This window comes from Centrocercus urophasianus, unplaced genomic scaffold, assembly GCF_019232065.1.
Source record: "Centrocercus urophasianus isolate 14NV4802_14NV808 unplaced genomic scaffold, USGS_Curo_1.0 seq_38, whole genome shotgun sequence".
Classification (NCBI taxonomy): Eukaryota; Metazoa; Chordata; class Aves; order Galliformes; family Phasianidae; genus Centrocercus; species Centrocercus urophasianus.
The window spans coordinates 5,427,121-5,447,619 of record NW_024884955.1 but is presented as its reverse complement, the minus strand read 5'-3'; the positions used below and the strand labels follow the sequence as shown (position 1 = coordinate 5,447,619).

The 20,499-nt window shown below is 45.1% G+C and overlaps 2 protein-coding genes across 2 annotated transcripts in view; one reads left to right on the top strand and one right to left on the bottom strand.

Moving 5' to 3' along the window:
* Positions 1-15,770, bottom strand: part of STK4 (serine/threonine kinase 4) — a 39,990-nt gene extending 24,220 nt beyond the window's left edge. Inside the window, exons 1-9 of the mRNA XM_042832443.1 lie at positions 15,689-15,770; positions 13,992-14,072; positions 13,196-13,324; positions 11,325-11,439; positions 10,604-10,768; positions 10,053-10,220; positions 9,362-9,499; positions 8,568-8,696; positions 6,211-6,397 (exon numbers count right to left, since the gene is read on the bottom strand). Coding sequence (XP_042688377.1) covers positions 6,211-6,397; positions 8,568-8,696; positions 9,362-9,499; positions 10,053-10,220; positions 10,604-10,768; positions 11,325-11,439; positions 13,196-13,324; positions 13,992-14,072; positions 15,689-15,720 — 1,144 coding nt within the window. The 5' untranslated portion in view covers positions 15,721-15,770. The remainder of the gene's footprint in view (positions 1-6,210; positions 6,398-8,567; positions 8,697-9,361; positions 9,500-10,052; positions 10,221-10,603; positions 10,769-11,324; positions 11,440-13,195; positions 13,325-13,991; positions 14,073-15,688) is intronic.
* Positions 15,771-15,834: 64 nt separating this feature from the next.
* Positions 15,835-19,853, top strand: TOMM34 (translocase of outer mitochondrial membrane 34). Its single transcript, XM_042832272.1, has 7 exons — positions 15,835-15,946; positions 16,020-16,119; positions 16,449-16,601; positions 17,381-17,541; positions 17,766-17,910; positions 18,491-18,617; positions 18,830-19,853. The coding sequence occupies exons 1-7, from the start codon at positions 15,835-15,837 to the stop codon at positions 18,926-18,928; spliced, it is 897 nt and encodes a 298-aa protein (XP_042688206.1). The 3' UTR covers positions 18,929-19,853.
* The last annotated feature ends 646 nt before the right edge of the window (positions 19,854-20,499 follow it).

Genomic DNA, 20,499 nt, shown 5'->3' with positions numbered 1-20,499 from the left:
GAGATGTACTGTAAGGCAATTGCTTTGGTTTGTCCTTGCTGTCAACAAACCTGCAGTTCTGCTAGAGCTATAAGCCCTCTCACCTTCAGTCTAAATTTTACTGGTCACTTGTGCACATGCATGTGTTCCAGAGCAAGTCTCAACTCTCAGGCAGTCAAAATATTATTCTCTATAGTGCTCACCTTCTCTCCTTACCACTGTCCCCTTTTTTTCCTTTAATTTAAATAGTTCTCACGTCCGTTTTCAACCTCCATTTATGTGGTTAAAATAAGCACAGATCTTCACTGACCTCTCATTTCACAGCCTTAGTTCCCTGTAGTCTTAGCACTCTCTGCCTGCTTTGTTTTGAATTATGTAACTTTGACACAAATTGCTCACATATCTAAGATGCACAAGACAGTGCCTGATCATTACGTGCAAGCAACACTTCATTAATATTAACATTTCCAATGGAACTGTAGTTTTATTTGCTTCAGGCTACTTCTTCAAGATCACAGATGAACCCTAGCAGCTGGACAGCATAATTTGTACAGTATGAATAGGACTGAGTCATTTCATACAGCACAGCAGAGAGATGCCAATTTATTCAACCAGAGCAAAAAGTGCTCCATCATTAATGAATTCAACCTGTGGCAATACGAGCTGAAATCTCTTCACATTAAAAGCAGACCGCATAACACTTGATACATGTCAAAGCTTATGAGGATGAGTCCTCCCATAATTATGGCCCCTCTCAAACTAAATCAAAGCAGAACGTGTCTGACAGGCCCTGTGATTACGGGGAAGCTCCTGAATGACCATCAGTATCAATGCTGGCTATCCTAAATCATCCCTTTTAATGAATGTAAGGCGGAGACATCTAAGGAAAAGAGCACCCACACACTCATCCTGACCTGTGGTGTACAGAATTGAGGACTCTTGCTGAAAGAGGAGAAAAGGTTTTCATTACCGTGCGGGTTTCAAGACCAGACTGCCTCCTCTTGGATACCTAAAATTTCTGTTACATAAAAAAATCCAAAAATACTACAAATTTATAGCTTCCTTTCTCCTCCTCCACAGATTTCCAGTGAACACCTATATCTTTAAATCTCATATGCTTGAATTGCTAATTTAGTCCACCAGCTACATTACATCACACCAGCAGTGAGCTGTGAAGGTGCAAAAGGTGCACCTTAGGTTTCATATCCCACGCCACCTGGGTCAAGTTCTGATGAACTTTAGTAAGAAACAGTGTTAGTGCCAGGGCCACGAGCAGCAGCTCAGGCTCCCCACATGGCACATAACCAGGAAGCATTTGCTACCACCACTTTGGTTCATAACCTAGGAACTCGTGCTTATCTAGAGAGAGCACAGAACAACATAGCAATGAACACTTTTTCCCCAAAGCTTCAAAGGCTGCAGGTAAAAAGCATTTGTTTTTCAACTCCTGCAATTAAGAAACACAGTAATTTACAGAGGAATTGCTTCCTGCTCGGGAGGAAAGCTTTCCCCATGCTTTATTCTGACCCAGCAGGAAGCAAATTTATTGTTGGAAGAGAAAGGTAGGTCACCTTTTGCCTGTATGTATGTGCAAATGTACCTGGGCATAAGAGACAGAAGCACTTGAGTGGTGGACTACCACCCCGCCTTGTGGTTGAGTCTCCTGAAATGTATTACCTTCTATATGCCATTCAATACTTAGTCATTATTTCCATCTTCACCAAACAAAACATCTCTTCTGCTTTCAGACCCCTGCCATCATCAATGCAGGAGTGCTTAACAAGCTACGAACAGCAAGAACAGCTGTGCTGCACACATGCATCTCTCTCTCCAGCTTCAGTGTGTCTGAAAATACGAACAGATCATCAGATTCATCTTAGAGCTCTGTCACACACAGCAATTGAAGATGGATGAGCATCCAGCTCCGATCCCAGAGGTAACTTCTTGATGCTTCAGTCTGAACACAACCACTGTTTTACTAGCGAAGGCCATACACAAGTCCAATAGTCTACCAGTACAAGTAAAGGAAAAATAAAATTCCTTAAAAATGAGAGTATATACAACTCCTCCCATTGATCAGAAATATTGTCCTTGTGTCCACTCAACTTAATATTCTTGAACAAATGAGGCTGCCTGCTGTTTAATGTAAAGCCTGCCAGCAAGCCTGCTATTAAGATGAAAGTAAAAAAAAGAGGCACGTATGGAAGACTTATCTGGGGAGATTTATATTCTCCACAACCCAAGAGTGACAGCGTAATGCTTCTTACAGTGAGAGAACTCAATCAGTGGAGGTGTTTCTATAAACAGTGTGCTATTCAAATGCAGAACATGGAGAGTGCTTTATAGTCCAATTTGGCCTAAACGGACCCATTTATTTTAGCTACAAAACCACTGGACATTACTAATGCTAAGTAGTACGAAGCTGGTATGTCTGCACGGGGAAATGGATGCAAAACATATCCAGTGTCTCTGATAAAACACGAAGCTATTCTCTCCAATACCTGCATTATCCATCTGGGTAACGTGCACCCAAACCACCTCAGTCAACTACTGGCATGGATCCACCCATTGTTATCTCAGCTGCTTTCCATTCGTATTTATTTGAATATTATATTAACACAATCACAAACACTTTGCTATCTGTATTCATTTTCCCGTTCATTTCAAGTTACTGCTAAAGCAGTCACCGCTTTATATGACAAATTACAGGTTAATTTGAGGGTTGGAAAGCTTCCAGAACCTTGGCAGCAACACTTCTCCAGTTTAAGCATCATCCACTGCACGCCCTGCAAATCCACCAAGGCTAGCAAGCTTATTCTGGATCATTCTTCTAATAGGAAATTGCCAAGTTTGCATCTCAGCTCATTTAATTTGCTAATGAAATCCAATCTCCCCTCAAAAAGAAGACATTTTTCAGAGGACACAACCAAGCTTAGCAGTGTGAATATGGTAAAAGCATAACAAAACCAAGACCACCCCTAACTTTAAGGGCTGAGCCCAGCAATTTTACTTCAAACACTTGCTATTCAGAACGTTCACCTGCACATGTCATTAGCAGGGTAGTATTACCAGTGCTGTTAGGGCTTCAGGTCCATCTCCACACCAGATGATCACCACGTGTGCCACGTTAACAAACCCCACACCCACAGCTCCATCCTCTCCCAGTCCCTCACTCCTCTCGACCCCAAAACCAAACAGTTCAACTCACATCTCTGCTGACAGTTCTTCATTCTGCAGTGCTACCTCGTGCTTAAACAAGAGGTACTTTAGCAATGAAAATAGGACAGATTCAAGAACTAGACAAACCAGACCCTATTCCTCTCGGATCAAATCACATTACAGTCCAAAAAGGCAGTATGTTCATCTGCTTTATTATAAAATTATGTTCCACTCTTTCAATGGAAAAGACAAACTCACGCCTACAGGCCTACTCAAGACCTACAGCAAATAATGAAGGAACACTGGAGTAAAAGAACATGCTGCAGAGTTTACCAGCACCATATATTCTCACACAGAATAATTAAAAAGATGATTGCAGGCATATCCATAGCTCAAACTTATTGCACTGCCAAACACAATGGAAATGGCTCACTGCAAATCATTGTTTGCCTGCAGTCCTTCAGCTGCTGCTCAAGTCTTCACAGAACAGTTGAACTGCAATCCATAAGTAATCCGGTAGCTATTGATTTGTAAGTAAAATGTGTCACAGCACAATTTAGTATCTGCAGTTTCATGCAATCACTTGAGTGCTTTGAAAATGCATAAGAGAATGTCATGGTGACATTTTTAATGCTGCCTGAATGTTTATGTCGAGCGTCCAGAAAAAAAAAGCCAAGCAAAGAAAAGAGTTTAAGCAAATGGAAGCACAGCTCAGTCGACTCAAAGCAAAAAGAACTTCTCTGCATTATGTACAATGCTACAACATAAGGATGCTTTTCCTCTGAGCCTGAAGTGTCATGAGCTGATTCAAGCAAGAAATCACTTGGGAGGCCATCAGAACTTGTTAGCTAGAGATTTCTAAGACAACACTGTCCAAAGCATTGTATTGCAACATCTCAAATATTTTCACATCAAAAAAAAGCCAAAGCTGCTAAAGATAGATTTTTGTTCTCAGAAGAGCAAAACGCGTAGCTCAGAAGCTCGCAGTCAGGAAGGTGGCTCGCAGCCGCCCAGGAAAGCTCAGCTCTCCTGCTAATGCCACGCAAGAAATGTCTGTACTTCTTCATTGATTTAAAGCAGGTTTTATTGTGAGTCATAACACAAGCTGCCAAGTAAAACACCGACTTCTTTAAAAACATGAATCAATGAGGCTTCTTCACATTCAGCTGCTTCCAAATACCATTATTACTTTTATGTTTGGGATTACAAAAAGAATTTGCTCCAGAGAGTTCTGCAGCAGGCCGATGAGCTTTACAGTTAAATCAATTTAACTGCATGTTAAGCAAACATGAATATGGAGATGGCTGAAACACAGAGCTGTAGGCAATTCACGTGAAAGACATCTGCAAGCTGCTAAAAGACACTGCTCTGGAGAGTGCCTAAGAAACCATTGCAGAACCTCTGTGTGCAGAAGCAAGAATGTCAGCGTATGGTACTGAGGGAGAAAGAGAGTAACGTGCTAAGGAAAAGTTAAGTTTCAGTTTGGTACAATCATATTCATTAGCATCACATCTGTCAGTTACAGCAATGCAGCACAACCCGCAGCAGCATGCTGAGCAAGCCCGGTGTCACGACGTCGCTGTGCAGAACGTCTCACCGTGGCACCAGTGGTACCAGTGTCACACAGCACTCGGTCCCCGGGCCTCCAAATGCCTCCTGTGGGATGCTGAGCTGCTCAAGCACTTCTGCTCAACGCTTGGCTGCGAATCCTAGCTGCAGAGCTACGCTCTTAGAGCTTGTTCTGGAGCTCCCTCTCGAGGCTCGATGCTGAACCCTATTAATATGCAATATACTCCTGATTCTACTCTAAATCCTTGCAAAGGAAAGGTTATCAAAAGTGTCTCCAAAAAGCTCTGCACACGAGCTTTTGAGTTATGTGCATTCTTAAAAAGAAGATAAGGAAATAAGCACCTATTAAGCACACAGATCAACTGAAGCACCGTTGCTTTGCTGACACAGCTTTGATAGCCACCGCAGGAGCTCCACAGATAATGCCTCTGCTATTGTAAATCAAGAAACAGAACAGCACAGACTGTTTCTATTTGTGCAGAAATAGTAACTTCATTTGATACAGAGGTGCTAACACATCCAGTTCTCTTTCACTGAGTTTTAAAGTCCTCTCAGCATCCACCTGCCTCCCGCTGGTCACCTCACTCCACAAACACCCAACAGCATTACTCCCCTGGCTCTGCTGCATGGGCTGACACCTCCATTTCTAATCCATTTCTAAAGCACTGAAACGGTGTTTGCTAAAGTCTGCAAAAACCCTGAAGCAGGTTGTGCTGAAGCTTCATCTTCAGGAGAAAGCAGTGTCCCCTCACAAACCCTAGAGTGCACCCACATAGAAAAAGGATTCAATGCAAAATTTCATAAGAAAATTATTTTTCTGAACTTCTGCTTTGAATTTTTTTTTTCCCTTCCCATCATAGCTGAAGTTTAAAAATCAGCTAGCCAAAGCAGCTTCTGGAAACACTGCAAGAGTCCAAAGAACAAGCCCTGTCTATGATAGCCATGTCCCACAGCCACCAAGCCCCCAGTCAGCACTCAGTCCCTGAACAAACATCCATGCCGGCCAACCGACCCACCTGTGACCTCAAGAGTCTAAGGCAGAGGTGATTGCCAACTCTGTGGGCACAGATTTCTATGAGAATTCATAATTGACAAGATTTTTTTCCTTCTACTCGTAGTTTGCCAAGGAGATTCATTCTCCTTACCAGCTTTTCATTTAAATAAACACTTTCAACTCTTCCCCAGACCATGCTCTGAGGTCTTGCACAGACTATCAGCTATCAACATGGCATCATTTTAAATCTTACGCCTTGTGATAAGTCTTATCAAGCTTTTCTCTATTGGGGTGGAACAAATTTCAACTTGAGCGCCTCGGTTTGTTCAAGTGTCCCTGCTAACAAAAGTAACTTCAAGAAATTGAGCAAATGCTAGAGATGCTAGCTCGTCACACTGCACGTCCTGCTGCCTTTGAAACGTGTAAGCTATCTGTTGCTGTAAGTGTGGCCCTTCATTCACTGTGTCAGTTCACCAGTAATTCTGCTTAAGTTAAAGATGCGTTCTTACTTTTCATGGTGCCCTCCTCCTCTTCATCTTCGGTGTTTATGACCATTGTACCCAACTGGGATTCCAAGGTGCCATCGTGTTCTATCATGGTGTTGGCTCCATCGCTCATTGTGTTGACCACTCTGATGGTACCAGTTTCATCTCCACTTGCCCTCACCATGGTACCTGAGTCAGTTTCATCTTCCTCCTGTACAGAGATACCAGCAGCACATTTTTACTGATGGTGGTGAGGTCCAATGAAAAGTGGCTGCATTCAAGGACACTGGAAAATCCTATTAACTCAGAGATCTTGACAGACACAGACAGAAACCAGCAGCAGTTTGTTTTATGCCCTTAGATCTCTCCCTGATATCTCCAAATGAGTAAGGAAAGCTGCTCATACTGACAAAGTGCGAAATAAAAACAGAAACAATCACTGGAAGTTTCTCAACTGAACCAGCATCTCATTGCTGACCTGGTGAGCCAGCCCTAGACAGATTGCAATACTCATTCAGACATCAACATTCCTATTCGCTCTGCCAGTGGTAACAGCTGATCTAAAACCCTGTCTTAAGTGATGCAGTTCACCAAGGAGGTATTAGTTACAAAACTGCAATAGTCCTCAGTCTGTATTTTGTGTGGCATACCAAAGAAAAGCCATTACCCTCCATTTTAGAAGTCTGCTTTCAACATTTAGGTTGTTTTATTTCTATAAAATTCAGAAGCACTGAAGAAAACTGAACCAAGAAGGAACTAACTATCAAAGCCTAATCATTTTTTGTTTCAGATGAAAACTATTTCTTACCCTACCATTTAATAAGGTGTATCAGTATTGCAGAAATTGCTGCCAAAATTCAAGTGGCAGAACCTGCAAGAAACTTCTGAAACAAGTTCTAGTAGTAGTGAAGAGTGAGGTCAGAATGACTACGATCTACTTAATTTACCAGCAATGTGCAGCTGAACAACAGAAACCAATTCCTAGGCTTACAGCAGTGGTACTTATTAAATCCAGCAGAACAAATTTCTGGACATCTCATCTTGAAAATATTAAAAAAATAAAGCTCATATTTTGGTTTGAGAATTAAGTTCACAGTTCTTTAACCTATGTGCAAACATGCCTTTACTGATCTGAATTACTGATAGAGGGAAAACAGCGTTACAGCTTGCAGACCTATCTCCATGTCACTGGCAGAAGGAAGAACACCTTTTCACATTCTGGTGTTCTATGCATTTTCTTTGCTCTGCTAAGCATGTCAATATAAATGCATCTCCCAATCTCAAAGCCAACAGCACGAGGAGGGAAAGACTCCACAAGAAGCTAATAGAAGTATGTTTTATGTGGAGATGAGTGGGTGAGAGGAAGTAGCAAATTCCTTCACTACACATCATTTAACAAAGAACTACTGCAGAAATTTCCACAGCACTTTGAAAGCACTTGAGAACACTTTTCTGCTAGCAGACACAGAGTACAGAAGCTTCAGGAAAACAAACAGGCCCAGAGAGAGACCGCTCAGCTCCTCTACAGAGACGCCATCTCTCTGCACCCCAGAAACAAACGAGAGACAGTTGGGACAATACTCTTCAGGTCAACATCATGGCAACATAACCAATAAAATTACTTCCATGCTGAATAAATATGCAGTCCTAAGCTGGAAAACTAGATTAACAGCATACATCTTTTTTATTGTGCAACACACTCCTCGTGTCCAATCTCTGGAAAGGACTGTGGCACACAGTGCCTTTTGCTGCCTGTGTCATTTATTCAGGTTGAAGCAAACAGAGGCTCACGAGACAGCTTTCAACATGCTTTCCATATTCACATGCTGTAATCACTGGAACAAGGCACCCAGGACAGAAATTCACAGCAATCCCCTGCACACTTGTCATGCCCTCACCTCATACTTCTGGCGGTTGCTCTTGTGTAGTACAAAGTTTCTATAAGGGGTGTTCTAAAGCACAACAGTGAAACAACATAACACACTTATATCATAGTGCATCACAGATATTCATTTGTATTGAGAGCAATATAAGATCTGACTCTACTGTGAAACATTCTCATTGCTGCATAAATAATATTATCCAATTAGAAACCCGTACTGAGTCTTTAGCATGTGCTACTACACACTCACAGCCAATGGCAGGTCTTAGCTACACTTTGAGCTAAATACAAAGTCATAATTGCTGACTGCTCCATTCAAACACAAAGGCAGAGCAGAGCTCAAATATCAAGTTAAGCAGCCATAAGTACAAAACTCTAGAGCTACGTAAAACCTTTGAGCAGTTAAACAAAATATTACAAAAATAAGGACCAAAGCAGCTTAGCATTATGCAAGGTCCAGGAGTCTGAACTCTGTATGCTGTAGCTATGAAATACTCACTGAATTTTCTTCATCTTCTTGATCCAGCTCACGCTGTTGTGCCTCCTGGCGTTTCAGTTTGATGTCCATCGCTTCGTTAATCAAATCGCGCAGAATTGATGCTCCTTTGGCACTTTTAACAAATGGGTGCTGTGTAGTATGTTAAAGTTAGTAAGCACTGCACCTGAACCAGCACCTGACAGTAAAACACTGCTGCTGTGGCCCGTTTCCAATCAAAACTGATGATTAATTCAATCCCTTGCTAAAAGCAGAACAAAACAAAAAACCTTCTGCACGGCGCAGGAGGGAGACCTGTCTGCACAGACAAGATCACACTCTGAAGGCACCACTGCTGTGACACCTGGGCTCATTCCCCACCCACAAGCCCCACTTACTCCTCACCAACTGAACTGTCAACAACCAACTACAAATGCATACATCATTCTGAGCAGTTACTTTCACTTAGAATCATAGAATGGCTTAGGTTGGAGGAGACCTTAAAGTTCACCTAGTTGCTTTCTAGTGAATTAAGAGACAGGTACTTGGCATTGCTGGTGAGAATCTGAAGGATAAAAAAAAAAGAAACAAAAAAAAACAAAAACCATCCACAAAGATAGGAAGATGAAATCAGATCAGATCTTAAGGAAGAACTGAAAGGCTGAAGTTGGGTACAAGGTTTTTAGATCAGCTATTAGAGAGTGAAATTTGTAATGAGAAGGATAACCCAAGAAATGACAACAGCCCAAGGGGCACAGCACTGCCTGCACTACAGCAAGCCTGCTCTAGAGTTCACACTCTCCCAAGACGAGGCAGACCTGCAGAAGCTGTGTTGCAGTAGCACGCTGCTCAGGGCTCTTGACAAGACACTGCTTCACGAAGTCTGTGAAAGCATCCGACCAGAGCTCTGGTTTCCGAAACGTTGGAGGAGGATTGGTAGGAATCATGAAAATTGCCTAAAAACAGAAGAATATGCCAGGTTTCCAAACCAAGTTTAAAATCCCCTCACATAAATACATAAAAACATACACAGGCACTAAAGAATGATACATGTTTCAAGTTTGCTGCTTCAGAAGAGTCTCTACCAATATTTTATATATTAAACTGCGCAGAGGGAGGATAGAGCAACAAATCAGACTTTTCTGACTAGGAGCTTACATGTCTGTCTGAGCCATTAGCTGCACCAAGAGGTGTGAATCTGCCATTTTAAAGTCTTAAACATATGTGCTTGAAAAACAAAAACAAAAACAAACCATTTTGTATAATGCACAGCATAAAATATATTTCTTCACACTCAACACTGGAAGACTCAGCCGTGCCTTGATAGATGAGGATCATGATTTTCCTTCTCCATTTTACATTTAATCAACAGTACAACAAAGTGACAGAAAGCAAACCATTTTCTCTAAATTATAAACAAGAGGGCACCTTGATACATCACTCATCCAGCTGTCATAGCAAATCACAGATTTTGCACCGCAATACATTTTAAAAAGTCACAGTCCTCACCCTCATGGGATGAATATCTGCATATGGTGGTTTGCCTTCAGCCATTTCTATTGCAGTGATTCCCAGTGACCAGATGTCTGCAACACAATTGTATCCAATCTCTTGAATCACTTCTGGAGCCATCCAAAACGGGGTCCCTATAACTGTGTTCCGTTTTGCCATGGTATCCTGAGAAGAAGAGCAGGATAAAAATCCAGACCATGGCAACTGTTATTAGCCACAAATATTCATTAACGATTTACAATCTTAATTATCTTCCATCTGCACATGTATATATTACCAGGTTAAGCAAGACAGAGATATGGAAAGCAGCAGAGAGAAACTGAAGTGTGCTGCAGACATTAGACATGAACTGAAGCAAACAGCAAATGTTATTACAAACCATTACTTAGGTCTAACAGCTCCCACAGAGGAAGCTGTGCTGCTGTCATAGTGTCTCATTATGTTGATGTAAAGTGCTGAAAACACTTCTGAATGTCTCAAAGTCTCCACAAGCACGTGGCATTAGAAAGAAGACCAGAGGGGTACACAACCATCTTGGTTTTACTTACTGTGAGTTGTCCTGCCACTCCAAAATCCGCAAGCTTAGCATGTCCCTCTGTATTTAGCAATATATTTCCAGCTTTGATATCTCTATGTATTTTCCTCATAAAATGCAGGTACTCCAGCCCTTTCAGCGTTGATTGTACTATCGTAGCAATTTCCTCCTCTGTAAGCTAAAAAGAAGTGTTACTGTCAACCTCTCGGTTTCTGAGATGGAACACAGTGGTGTTTCAGTTTATACCTCCCTGAGATTTATAGACTGTTATTTAATTGCCTTTATCAAAGGTTGCCATACTGACTAATAGAGGAATACATATACTTCTAGGCAGCAACCTTCAGCATTACATATGAGAATTAGCTTTCGACCAGCATACCTGCACATCTGCACCACAGCCTTCCACACCTAGTAACTCTTACCCTGCAAAGCCAGAAGCAAGGCAAAGCAGTCTGTCATTCAGAACCTGCCTGGGTTTTCAGGAATGCCAACCAAACACCTCACCAAAACCTTGCAAGCTAATTACATCAGCCAAACAACCCAAACTTGATCAACATAACCAGCCTTCTTATCTTCAGGGGAACAAAGGACCCACATTGCAGTGGCAGCCCGTGGTTGTTTCAGACACTGAACACCTCATGAGAATTACACCAAAAGCACTGAATGTGCTGCTCAGCTTCCTGAGCCACCACTCCTGCTTCCCATTTATAGCATTCAGAAGAAAGAGTACGTACAGTTTTATTTCGTAACCGAATAATATCAGACACGGATCCAGCGCCGCAGTACTCCATGACGATCCACAGGTCTGTGTTCTTAAAGTAGCTGCCGTAATATTTCACCACATGAGGGCTATGAAACGTGACAAAATGAGAACAAAGGGTCAAATACTGGAGAACAGCACAACTGAATAAGCAAAGGCGAACAATACTGCAGCCTCCCTAAGCAGGTTCTAAAAATTCAGACATGGAAGTGCCACTGAAGCCCTGACCAAGTGTTTTGCACCAGCCTGAGTCTGCAGTGAGCAACCACAGTCCTGCAAGCCTGTCCTAGCAGTGGTGTCCACATGACCTGTCACAACAGCAGTTCAGGGAGCTAAAACGTCTGAAAGTAAATCCTGCAGAAACAAGGAGAGATCAGCTTTCAGTCTGCTTTTGCTCCCTGAACTGTGGCAATCAAGTAGGCAGGGCATCAATGGAATGAAAAACGGACCTTGGCAAGATCCTGGTAAAGCTGCTACAGAGTGTCTGAAAACAAACAGAAAGATTAAATAAGGTCAAAAGCTGGAAAATAACCGCTGTGGTGATTATGAGGAATGTTCACCTCCTTATTTCTATTATTCAGTCCAGAAATGCAAGTTATTTTAGGAATTAAGTACAACCTAAATCTTTCCCTTGTAGTCAACTACTGGACTGCCCAGAGGGTGAACAACAAAGTACAGCACAGTCAGAACGACCATTTATCCTTTGGGAAAGGTAAAGCAAAACGGCTAAAAGAGAGAGAACCCTTCTGATTTAATGAGGACAAAGCTAAAGAACAGAAGTGCACTTAACCTAAGGTCTGCCAAATACTTTCTAATGAAGAAGTTCAAGACGAGCAACACTGAGAAGCCAATCCCACCCCAGTGTATTCTTTAATGTTTGAGAAGAAAATCTTATGCTCTGTTGATTCACACAGTACAACTTCACAAGACTAAATCTGTTAGAAGTTTCATTCTCTTAGATGCCACCAATTATCTTTGCTTAACGATAGTGAGTGAAGAGCAATAGAGTGAATGACTAGGAACATAGTTTTATATTGCTAATGTCATTTGTTTTAAATGGTTTTCTATGCCTAAACTCCCTCAAAATAGCATTTCTTGAGGCTGGACTCAAACCACAGGAAGAAATGTGTATGTTTTACTCTTCAGTCACTGACAGAAGGCCTTCTGCAGCCCTTGCTCTTGTCCAGCTGAGCTCATAAAATGACTTTTTCCATAAGAAACATGCAGACAACCAAAGAGCCAAACATCAGCCCATAAGTTATTCTCAGCATGCTAACATCAGCAGACAGCTTGTCACGCACTGCAACCTGCACTGTAAGTACAATTCTGCCACCTAAAGCAGATGACAGCACGTACACTGCGCACATGCAAGAGCAGTCATGCATTAGCAGCTCTCATCCACATGCCCCTTGAAAACCCAATAAACCAAAAAAATCCCTCTCCTAGCGTTTTCATATCCCAAAGCTTGTGTGCAATTCACTGCCCCTTTGGACAAGGGAACTGGTCTAACACACAACCTCATCACTGCTGCCCAGAAGTTAAGGTGCATGAGGAGCACTGCAGGAGCTGCTCACACGCTTTGCTCTGTGCTGGCAGCAGGTGCAAGGTTATTTCACTTAGTCAGCTTAATGCTCTCACATTGCAAGCTAAATTGTTGTTGTCTTACCTTCACTTGGGTTAACACTACCCAAACATGACTCAGCTGATACGGGGTAACTTGACTGTACAAGTCCAGCCTTTCAAAAAACATTGAAGGCAACATCATCGCTTTTATGTGACTACATGCCAGATCACAGTCAATACTTTCTTTGCATACTGATGATGGGTTCTGCAGTACACATTTACCTGTCACACTGCTGCATTATGGATATCTCCTTTATAATCTCTTGCAGGTCAGACTCCACAGGAACCTGTTTGATTGCAACTACCTGACCCGTCTCTTTATGAATAGCTTTGAACACACTGCCATAGGAACTGCGGAACAAAATATTAAACAAATAGTGAATACAGTAATATTTTTAAAACACAAAAAGCATGATAATTGCAATTGCAGACTTGAGAGGAAAAAACAAATCACCCTCCTGCTAAGAGAATTTTTCAATTTATTTACATAATCAACTAACAGCTTGCATACGCTGTAACAACCAGCAGCATGCTGAGATGGTCAGAAAGGAGCCAACCACCATTACGTGCCCACAGCTTTGGAAGAATCCAATAAAGCCAGTTCTCTCCTTCTCTGGCACACGGTACCACTGAGCAACAGTAAAAACCACAGCTCAGGTCAGAAAGCTTTGCTCACTCATCAGACACTGTTTACTTTATTTCCACCTTCTTACAGCAGCTAGGAAGAATTCCCACTCTGTTTTATAAACGAAGTGCTTAAGGTGGTAAACATACTATTTAGTGCTCCCAACACAAGTGGCTCTAGGAAACAGAAGCTGCCTGCCATCACACAGACCTCCTGCAGAGGTACTGGGATGAACTGCAATGCCTCGAGTCACTGCAGCTGCTACGCTACCACATACTTCTACAGTAACAGGATCATCAAAAGTGAAAAATCAAAGCCCATCGAGCACATATTAGTAACACACATCTGTTCTTTGATAAATGTACTTAAGGCACATTGTCACATAGCACATACCCTTCTCCAAGCTTCTCCAATACATCAAATACTTCTTCAGGCTGTTTGGTTAAGCTGTCTTCATCCAACTTCTTCAGCTGCCTGTGTATATAAGAATAGAGAAATTTCACTTAATTTTATGGCAGTTTGGGCTCCGTTGAAACAGAAAGATTTAAAAATGCCATTTAAACTTACAAAAGGCTCAGTATAAAGTAGGTTGCTTATCAAATAAGTTTATTTCCCATCATCAGAAGACGTTTCATCATTAGCGTTATCTAACATCAGAAGAGGAGCGAGAGTTACAGAGCACAGGGTTTGATCACAGACACACATCTACAGTCCTTCTTTGCAGAACACACTAAGGGATCTGCACGCTGGTGGCCAAACCTTAACACAGCATAGCAGCCTCTTGCAGCTACTGACCATACTGCTAATGTTCACAGTTCTGTCTGGAAAGTACATTGCACTAAGGGCACGCAGAAGGGAACGCAGGGCATGCAGAGGGGAAGGCAGCCTTGTCTGATGCGTTCCATACGTACTGTAAGATGCTTGCTTTGAGGAAGGAGGCAGTACTGCACTAATCTCACTTGTACAGCTTTAATGACATTAGTTTAACCACTGGTTCTGTGCCTAGACAGATACTGCACAAAAGAGGAAGAGCCAGCTGGAGTTGTACTGCGACCCCTCGCTTATCAACCTAATCCCCAGTACAACTTTATGGAGATCCCACACACAAAACAACACGGAAACCAACTACACTTGTTTCAGTTCACTCTGCCATGCTGACAGCTGTTCACCAAGAAACTTCCTACGGCAGCTGAGCGCTGTATCTTTATAAACAAAAGGCACTACATATTCTATAAAGACATGTTGGAGGAGCCTCTAGTTCTGCCCAGAGAACAGAAAGCTGTAGGGCGACCTCAATGCAGCCAAAAGGAGATCATAAACAGAAGGGAAAACAACTCTTTTACATGGGTGAATAGCGACAGGATAAGGGGGGATGGTTTAAAATGAAAGGAGGGAAGGTTTAGCTCAGATGTCAGGCGCCGGAACGAGCTGCCCAGACTGGGGGGAGGGAGGCAATGCCCCAGCCCTGGGGCCGTTCAAGGCCGGGCCGGTCGGGCCCTGGGCAGCACAGCGGGGGGTTGGAACGCGATGATCGCTGATGTCCCATCCGACCCAAGCCGTTCTATGGCGCTAAGGAAAATGTTACAAGGACAGACGGTACATATACACTAAAACAGACCACTGTACTGCCAGTAAACACCGCCGCTCCGCACAGACTCGCTGCGCTCCTCATTAAACATGCACTTTTCTCCCCTTTTTATCGCCGTGCAGAGGCTGGGCGCACAATGGCTTCCTGCAGCGGAGGAAACGTGCCGGCGAGTCAGGAAGTGGCGAAACGCCGAGTGAAGGAGGCAGCCGCTTCCCGCAGCGCTACCGCCACCCGTACCGTGCCGTGCTACGCTGTGCCGTGCCGTGCCGTGCCATGCTATGCTGTGCCGTGCCGTGTCACGCTATGCTGCACTATGCCGTGCCGTGCCGTCCCGCTTCCGCCGCCCCCAGCCCGAGCACAGCGCCGGACGAGAGCGCCGGACGAGAGCGCCGGACGAGAGCGCCGGACGAGAGCGCCGGCCCCCGCTGCCTCCCGCCCGCTCGGAGCCCCGACCGCCGCCCTCAACCTCAGCCCCGTCCCAGCTCCCCCGCCCCGTCCTCACCGCCGCGGGTTCCTCAGCTGCACCGTCTCCATAGCGCCGCGGACGGCCGCTCCCTGCCCGCCGCCCTCACTCCTCCATCGCGGCCCCGCGCCGTTTCCGCCCGCCGCCGGAAATCGCCGCCCTCACGCGGCGCCGCGCGGCCCAGGATGGAGAGCGCGGGCAAGCTGCGCCGCGCCGGCAACGATGAGTTCCGCCGCGGGCAGTACGGGGCGGCCGCGGAGCTGTACAGCCGCGCGCTGGCGATGCTGGAGGATGCAGGTACCGCGGGGCCGGGCGGGGCGGGGCGGGGCGGGGCCGGGCTCGCCGCACCTCACCTCTGTGTGCCGCGCAGGCGAAGCCGCCGCCGAGGAGCGCAGCGTGCTGCTGGCCAACCGCGCCGCCTGCCAGTTACGGCACGGCGCCTGCCGGGACTGCGTCGCCGACTGCTGCGGGTGAGCGAGTCCTTCTGGTCCCCTCTGCAGCGGAAAATAGACCGCTCCCCTGGGGTTGATGGGCATTGAGATCTCGGGAGCGGCTCCGGAGCTGCAGCCCTTCCCTTATGGTTTCCATCCCCGAGGAAAGAATTCCCTTCTTTCCCCCTTTAGTTCGTTACGGTAGGAAATGAGACAGCGGCTCCCAGCCCGATTCCCACCGTTTGGCACCGCCTTGTGTGAGCACAGACCTGCACCGCTCAGCGCTCACAGGACGCGTCCAGTTGCAGGCAGCAGGGAGCTCCCTGTGACCTCTCTGCCCGCTGTCACCTTCTCTCTCCCCGTCACAGCGCTCTCAGCCTGACCCCGTTTGCCATCAAGCCCCTGCTCAGGCGAGCGGCTGCCTATGAGGCCCTGGAGAGCTTCGTGCTGGCTTACGTGGACTACAAGACCGCCCTGCAGGTGGACTGCTCCATACAGGCGGCCCACGATGGGGTCAACAGGTAACCCCCACTGCGCCCTGCTTTCTGCCTCTGAGTGCTGCAGTCTGGTTTGCTGCTCCAGGCTTCCCGGAGAGCTGTGGGTGCTCCATCTCTGGAGGTGCCCAATGCTAGGTTGGATTCGGCCCTGGGCGTGTGGTAGGGGGCAGCCAGCCCACGGCAGGGGTTGGAAGTGGATCAGCTTTAAGGTCTCTTCCAACCCCAGCCTATGGATCAGAGCCCTGTTTTGTTTCTGCAGCGGTGTCAGGAGCATGCTGTGTCCTGAGCACGTTAACAAGATGGCTGAGGATCTGATGCTCTGTGCAGAGGGCAGGCTGGGTCATGCTCCCTGCATGTGCTAATGCCCTCAGCTCCTTTCAGGCTGCTGGCACATGATAGAGGCCTGGGAATGATTTCTTGCTTTGCCCAGTACTTATTTTAAAAGAAAAATAATTTACAAGTTCTGGTGTCCTGTGCATTGTGCCCCCCATGCAGATGGGATTGCAGACTGCTGGAGTCATTTTCTCTTCTTGGAGGCGTCCAATTCACTGCACTGCTCGCTGAGGAGTGACAAACATCCCCTGCCCCGCTGAGCATTAACAGTCCAAGCTGTTGTCCAGTGGTATTTTTGGCCCTGCTAATGTGAAGACACACTTTTCCTTAACACCCTTTCTGTAGTTGAGATGCGTGTAAAGTTTTCAGTGAGAAGAGGAGGTCCTCAGCATGAGTCAGGTTAAAAAGTAGTCCCCCCAGCTCCTATGCTATCAACCAGCAGCAGTGCAACCACCAGCCATCTCTTCCAGGATGACCAAAGCTCTGCTGGAGAAGCACGGGGCGAACTGGCGCGAGAAGCTCCCACCCATCCCCAGAGTCCCCATTGATGCCCGGAGGAGATGGGGTGTTCCTTCTGCAGGAGCCCCCACTGGAGGTGCTCCCCCTGGAAACACACCACAGGGTGACCCAGGTGAGAGCCCTTCAGCTCAGCAGGGCTGCAGACAGCGAGGCAGGCTGCCGTGCCTGCATGGTGCCTGTAGCTGGGGCTGAGAGCTGCAGGAACATGGGCTGGCCGCTCGTTCTGGATCCTTTGATCTGCATCTTGCCTCTGGGATGGGGCTGTTTGCCTTCTGAGAGGCTGGTCTGATCTTATCGCTTTTATATGTTCTGTATTTTTTTTTGCACTGCTTCCAGCCCAGACTGCTGCTGGCACAGAGAGAGCTCAAACTCTTAAGGAAGAAGGAAATGAACTCGTAAAGAAAGGAAACCATAAAAAGGCAATTGAGAAGTACAGTGAGAGTTTAAAGCTCAACCAGGAATGTGCAACTTACACCAACAGGTATTGCCCAAGTGCTTTTTGGCATTTTATGAAAGCCACTTTGGAACTTCTGACACAGCTGTCTGGTGTTTTTTCCAGACAACTGAATTTTAAAAAAACAAACAACAAAACACCCACACATTTCCCCCAGGTACAATCTGCCCTGTACTTTGTATAATGTTCTCTGATCAGATTCTGCAACAAGCCCTAGAGCCACTCAGCCTAGGACTGCTAAAGGCTTCATCCCTTTAATGCTTGTCTGCCAGGACTGTATCATTTTGTTATTTGTCTGCTGCCCCACGAACCACAAATTGCACTCTGCTGTACTCAGAGTGCACTTCTGAGATGAGCAGAGCATGTTCCAGAGTGGCAGAGCAAGGAGCACGTTGCTCTAAAAATGCTGGGTTGTTTTTTTTTTGCAGACTGATAAACTGTTTGCTATTTTTTGCTCTTTTTAACGTAAGCATTGAGCTCTGATCAATGATTCCTTAGCATACTCCCTGGTTTGGGAGTCCAGCTTTGTGCTGTGGCTAGTTCTCTGCATTGCAGCTGTAAATACTGCTTTTAACCAAAGGATTCTAACCAGGTGTCTGTATTGCAGAGCTCTCTGTTACTTGACTCTGAAGCAACACAAGGAAGCAGTGCAGGACTGCACAGAAGCTCTGCAATTAGATCCTAAAAACGTTAAGGCATTCTACAGACGTGCTCAGGCACTTAAAGAACTGAAGGTAAGTCAGGAGTTTTCGACCAGTTTTCAGGTAGGAGCCTGCTAATGCTTTTCAGCACGTTTTAGAACAGCTACACTGATTCTGGTGCTCAAAAGCAGCTCAAAAACCAGTCCCAGGCTGTTGTGTTGCCTTGCCTCTGTCACTGGGTGTAGTTCTCCAGCAGGAGACTTAGACATTTTCAGTGCACTAACACTTACAAATTCTTTTTCTAGGATTACAAATCAAGTATTGCTGACATCAACAGCTTGTTAAAAATTGAACCAAAGAACACAGCTGCACGGAGACTACTGCAAGAATTGAACAGAGCCTAGGGTAACCAAGCAACAAGGAAAGCTTTTTCTGCTGCAGAAGGAAGTTTCTCCCTTCTGATGCTGCAGGGACCAATCTGAATGCAGGATTGGTACTGAGATCTATCTTTAATTGCTGCTGAGATGTGGTGCATTCTGTGCCACCACAGTGAATGTTAAAGTAGTTGTTTGATATACAGTTTGTGTATCTGGTTCTAAGATTATGCAGAGTTTTCATGCACTTGCCTGAGAAGGAGGCATATGGGTGAACTTCCCTGGTTGAAGTCAATGTGCCTGTACCTGCTGGCCTCAGGGACTTTATCCACTTGGCCAAGATGCACACAAAGTGGCTGCTCTTTCTGAGAAGTTACAAACTGAGAGTTTTCTTAGTCCTTATTCAGGTGACAGTTGTGCTTCATTTGTGCTGCTATTAAGTAGGGTTGCTAAAGGAGCACTGCATACCACTCTTAAAACCAAGTCATTGTTACTTGCACAGGGCTGAGCACATTCCCTCTCCTACCTGACACCTGCTGGCCTTCAGCTGAGTTTCTGCTGCATGGTGTGACTGGGCAGGCGATTACAGCAGCAACTTTCTTTATCTTTAATTACTCAGCACGTATAAGAAAACCAACAGCAACTTCAGCCTGCCTTGGTCCACTGTGCACTATGTCACAGTACAGGTGCTTGGGCTCTTTGCAGCTTGTTTTTTGGTCAGTTTTTGTTCTGTTAAAAGTTGAGCTTTTCTGTGCCTTCTGGAACAGTTGCTACAGGGTGTTACAGGGACATCCCAATGGAGGGCTGGCTTACTACTTCCATGGATGTTTATACTTCTTGATCTATTTTTTCCTGTGGTATTGATGGCACTGAGTTAAAATGGTAGATTAAGAAACAGTTGGAGTTATTCTGTGATCTGTTGGAAGTGTTCACATTAAAATGATGTTTATTTTCACTCTTGCAGTATTTTTTGTATGGGATGGAAGGCATGGGGGAACTGGGACACTTTCATGCTGCTTTATTTCATTCTGTTGCTGCTTTTTTAGTCATGATGCTGGACGACACTAGATGTGATCTAACAGCTTACAGTAATGATCCCAGCTGTTAGTACTCCAGGCAGATGCTCCACTGAACTGAATTCAGAAGGCAGACATTACTAATGCTGTTACACTCCTGTAACACAAAGAGTTATCTTGGCCTGACATTAAGGAGTTCTTTGTAAGTCCCAGAGTTATACTCCCTCAGCTGCAATACCACCAGGGTTTGAAACACCTCCCCCCAGGGCAAATTTTGCTTCCTTAAATCCCCATCCTCTAACCACTCCATTGACCCTGCACCCACCTTTCCCCAGGCTGTTACAAGGTAACAAGCATGATGGACTTCAGGATGTGAAGCACAGGCCAGCCATACACAGATAAGCAGAGGAATGTCTCTGAACACAGGAGGAATCTTATTTAAGAGCCTGCTCTCAAATAAGAGCTCTCTTTTTAACATCCCTGTGTTATCAGGGCTGGCAGACACCTGCACTGTTCCAACTACAGTTCGTTACGGTGCTTCTAAGCAGCAGCAGTCGTCATCTCTTCCCCCGTCTGAACACAGCA